The sequence below is a fragment of the Oncorhynchus gorbuscha genome, linkage group LG01 (genome assembly GCF_021184085.1).
Source record: "Oncorhynchus gorbuscha isolate QuinsamMale2020 ecotype Even-year linkage group LG01, OgorEven_v1.0, whole genome shotgun sequence".
Taxonomy (NCBI): domain Eukaryota; kingdom Metazoa; phylum Chordata; class Actinopteri; order Salmoniformes; family Salmonidae; genus Oncorhynchus; species Oncorhynchus gorbuscha.
This window is the reverse complement of record NC_060173.1, coordinates 84337279-84342298: the sequence shown is the minus strand read 5'-3', so window position 1 is coordinate 84342298 and position 5020 is coordinate 84337279. Positions and strand designations below refer to the sequence as shown.

At 46.7% G+C, this 5020-nt stretch overlaps 1 protein-coding gene across 1 annotated transcript in view; it reads right to left on the bottom strand.

Annotated features, from left to right (window-relative positions):
* Positions 1-281: 281 nt before the first annotated feature.
* Positions 282-5020, bottom strand: part of LOC124048303 — a 39908-nt gene continuing 35169 nt past the window's right edge. The window contains exons 5-6 of the mRNA XM_046368989.1: positions 2221-2354; positions 282-494 (exon numbers count right to left, since the gene is read on the bottom strand). Of these exons, the coding sequence (XP_046224945.1) occupies positions 282-494; positions 2221-2354 (347 nt within the window). The remainder of the gene's footprint in view (positions 495-2220; positions 2355-5020) is intronic.

Sequence of the window (5020 nt, the reverse complement as noted above, 5' to 3'; positions counted from 1 at the left end):
TCAGAGAAGAATAGCAAGAAGAGTTTGAATGGTTCTCGCCAAGGACGGTGCGGAGGGAGAAGATAATTGAGAGGAGAAGAGAGAGAAAAAAAGATTCCGATTTTGTTGTTGTTGAAATGACAAGCATAGGCAGAGAGAGCGTCCTGTGCTGTCATGAGATGTAACAGCCCATATGATAACATACTAGACAACCAGAGAGAAATTGCATGTGCAATTAGCCAATCAGTTGGTAATGGGATGTACCACCAGGCCGGGAGTAGGAAGCGGGCAGTGGCGTGTGTTCAGAGACCCAGTAGCCAGATGTAGCTGCTGATAATTACACAGGATCTACACTGCCTACTGAGCAATTGACCCACACGCAAATACAGGCTGTCCGTCATGTGGGGGGGGGTAGATAGAGGGACTGGGCTGCAGATATAGATAAAGGATCCACGTTGATGAAATTGCATTGCCTTCATCATGGTCGTCATCCTCATGTGATCATTGAGTCCATTCTGGTTAGAGAGAGAAAGAGAGAAAGTGGGAGAAAGAGATGGTCATTATTGGGTAAGAAATCATAAGGCAACATTGACTGCAGCTCTTAAGTGAGAGGAGAAGGAAGGGGGAGGGAGGAGAAGAAACAAGGAGAGAGGATGGGGTGAGAGGAGAGGGGGGAAGGGAGAGGAGAAGGGTGACGAGGGAGAGACAGAACAGACAGAGAGGATGGGGTGAGGGGAGGGAAGGATATGAGAATTATCTCTCTATAGCTATCTCTAAGCAGGGCATTATCAGTTTCAGATTCCTGACATTCTTTCCCATTAGGCCTGGGGCAACTGGAGGCAGCAGGCACTGCCATGTCAGCTCCACAGTGACTCTGATGCCACACTTGCATTCTCTTTTAGGGAGAAGTTGCCTTTAAGCACTTTGCTCTAGGCACTGATCAGCTTACCCTCTCCAAATCCTAACCTGAACCATTAGACACAAACTTTACTACGGATCTAGGATCAGCTTTCCCTCCCCGAATACTGTAAAAAATAAGTCATATGGGGACAAATCTGTATGAGATTATCATGGCAGTTATTTACCGTAAATATCATACATCATTTCCTCTAGGGAAAACTCAACCACCTAATCGAAGTGGGGGAGGGAGGAAAGAAGAGGAGAGGACATGGGAAGGAATGGAGTGAAGGAGAGTAAAGAGGAGAGAGATATTGAGAGATGGATGAACAAATGGAGAGGCAGATCAGAACATGGAGAGGATGAGATGGAAGGATGCATACTGTGTGAAAAGATGGAGGAAAGAGGGGAATCTAGGGGAGGTATGGACAGATGGAGGATGGAGTGGTATGTATGCTGGGCCCTCCCTCTTGTCCCCTGTCCAATTTTGCCTCTGCATACCTGAAGCCGTATGACTGTACTGATCAAACATAGCAGTCTAGTACTCTACTCAACCAGCTGATGCTCACTTGACTCCAAGTCTCTCTCTCTCTCTCTCTCTCTCTCTCTCTCTCTCTCTCTCTCTCTCTCTCTCTCTCTCTCTCTCTCTCTCTCTCTCTCTCTCTCTCTCGGAGTGTTTTGGCTGGTGATGACATTAGTGTTGAGAGTTCAATGTGTTCAGTGAGTTTGAGTCCCATGTCAACGTAGGAGTTGCAGTGTTGACTGTGATGACTGCTGTAGAGAGGAAAGTCGTGTGGCACATCAGTCAGACGTGGTGGCAGTGAGATCACTAGATCAACTAGGCAATGGGATGAGCCAAACTTCTGATGATATTGTCACTTCTGTACTTTTAGCATGGCCAATAGTGACTACTGGGCAGTGGACTATGTACTGTATGTGTGGTAGGGTGGTGGAGAATGGCCTGGGGCTGTGGGGAGGAACGCGCTTCCTGGATCCACATGAATGAATTGAGAAACCCCGGTACATTCCAGAGAGAGACAGAGAGAGAGAGAGAAGGGAATGAAAGAGGAGGGGAGGGAAAAACACAACTGTTGTCAATCAATCGATCCATGACTTGCGTAAGCAAGCAAGCAGGAGGGTACCACTGAGCTACAAAGCAGGACTGGGGTCAATTCAGTCATTTTAATTATGTTCAGTTCTTTTTAAATTCAGGAAGAGAACATTATTTTGACCCTGACCCTGCTTCTGAGCATGCCCTGTCCCGGAGAGCTTGCTGATTGGAGGAGAAATAAAGCATATAGCTGTTGCTATAGGACTTAGGAGGGCTGAAATACAGTGTCTTACCTGTAGACAGATGCTAGAACGAGGATAGCTGATGTCTAGAGGTAGTTGAAGGTCAGCAGGGCGGCTGACAGCACAGTGCTGTTGTGAGTCACCCTGGTGACTGTGGCTTGGTACACTCAGGACTGCTCTGACACCTATAACACACACAATGCAACAGGTCAGTGACAGGGGTTCATGTTTCACTTCTGATCCTAACTTGATCAAGACTTACAGTGTCGGTAAACCTGTAATCTCTCGTGGACAGATCTATCACAACATAACTGGTATAGTAGAATCTGCGGGTAAGGAATGGGGTGTGTGGGATAACGAGCAACAGTAGTTCCAGTGTTTTTGTTTTTTCATCACTGGTTATTCGAACAAATCCGGATTTCGCAGTTGTTAGCATCTTCCGAGTTTCGGAAAAGGGAGGGGACATTTGGCCTGTAACTGTCAAAAAGTGAGGGTGGAGCTCCTCATTCCGGTTCCGCTCCTTGTTCTAGTATCTCTTCCTCTCTTCTCTTAACGCGTATGGACACAGAACTTAATCGAGCAGCTTACCAACTACGTGAGAATTTAGTTCTGGGTTAACCGAGATTAGCAAACCTGGAGTATACTGCAAACCCAGTGAAAACATTAAAACGTGAGTATTGTGTGACTGCGTTTGTGTGTGTAATGGTAACAGACCTAAACCAGTTAGACTTACATGATCAATGATACGGTGATACAGTGTGTTCCACTCTCCATCCTTCTATCTTATCTGCTTCATTCCATCCTTTGATAATGCTGTGAGTGTGGGCGTGTGTCCATGTGATGCTGCCATTCTGGCCTATCAGAAGTGGTCAAGTGTATGTAAATGGCTCAGTTGTTTCCAGTGAAGCCCAAAGCCTTACGGTTGAGAGGGACACTACATATGTAGGATCTTAATTTGAGCCAGTTCGCTACAGCAGGACAATAACCCTGCAGCAACAGGAAATGTGAATTACTATGTGGATTATAATTCATGGAAGTGTTATAGGGGTTGAAACATTTTTCATAAGGGAAAATCAAGTCTGAAATGTCAAAGTGGAAAAGACAATCTTTAGAAGGGAAATCCTTCTGTTCACACTGATGTACACTAGTCCAAACTCCACTGACAAAATACCATTTGATTTATAGATACAGGTTAGAAAATCAACAACACTTCAAGCCAGAAAATAATCCAAATACGAGCTGTAATAGGCACATAAGTTTATACAGAATACAATATAAAACATAAAACAGATAAAGAAGGGTTGAGACCAGGGCTGTGTGTGTGTATATATAAGCGTAAGGCTATTCCTGGAGTGTGGTGCATGTTTCAGTTGATGTGGGTTTCCTCCTAGCTGCCTGGGAGATGACTGGGCCTGACCACATCCACGCACGCACACACTCGCGCACGCACACACACACACAGGCAAACACACACACACATGCAGCCAAACACACACACACACACACACGCAGGCAATCACACACACACACGCAGGCAAACACACACACACACACACACACACACACACACACACACACACACACACACACACACACACACACACACACACACACACACACACACACACACACACACACACACACACACACACACACACACACACACACACACACACACACACACACACACACACACACACACACACACACACACACACACACACACACACACACACACACACACACACACACACACACACACACACACACACACAGTAAGAGGAGCCAAGAGGAACTTAATCATTACCCTGCCTGGCCTCAAAGCATGGGGCAACCACCACCGTGTGTATATGTGTGTGTGTTTATTGGGTGGCAGTTGGGTATTATGTATGTGTGGATGTGTGTGGGTGTTGGCGTTTACTGAAGTATACAGTATGTGGGCATGTGTGTCTGTAGGATGTGTAAGTTGGGTGTGTTTGTGGGTGTGTGTTGGGAGGACAGGCCATGTTCGTTATTACTTATCATCAGCTTGGAGGCCAAGGCAGTATGAGTTCAGGTTGCTTTTCCACTAAATTCAATTCACATGAGAGATGAACAATATCCATAACCAACCCTTAGTCTACAGCACTCTCACCAACTGGTCCTCTTTCAGCACCAACTTTCCAACAATTAGCATGTAATTCCATCAGAGCATCGGCCAATCAGATACTCCGCTCCAACATTCCGCCGGGACAGATTTGGAGGGTCAGATTGGTTCAGCCGGATCTGCAGAACAGTCCAACCAGAGAGAGGGAAGCCATTTTCTGGTCTGTGGAGACATGAAGGTCACGGAACGTTGAATGTCCCTGCCATCCCGTTTACCACAATGTTCCCAATTTCAATTGTTCTAGATACAGTACCCAACCCCCCCCCCTCACCCCTTTCATTTCCTCTCTTTCTAATACAGCATCTGCTTTATTAGCGTAAAGCAGAGCAGATGTAACAGTTTGAAAGTGAAAGGGGACCCTGAATGGTTCATCTGGGTGTTGGCTCGGCCAAACAGTGGTCCTGGAGCCTACAACTAAAGGCCCAGCTCCAGAAGCTATTTCAGCCCCATCCCTGTAACCCCGTACCAGTCCAATACCCCAGCCCCAGACACATTCATATCCCTAGCCCAGAGAGGGGTGTCTGTGGGACCTTCCAAAAGGCTGAACAGATGGGAAAGGGCTGGCAGAGCGAGGAGAGAATCTGGAGAGAGGAGGAAAGGGGAGCTCCCTGGTGTAGTGTCTTTATGAAGGATTGGCAACCTCTCTCTTGCCCAAATCCAGAGAGAGAGAGAGAGAGAGTGAGAGAGAGAGACAGAGAGAGAGAG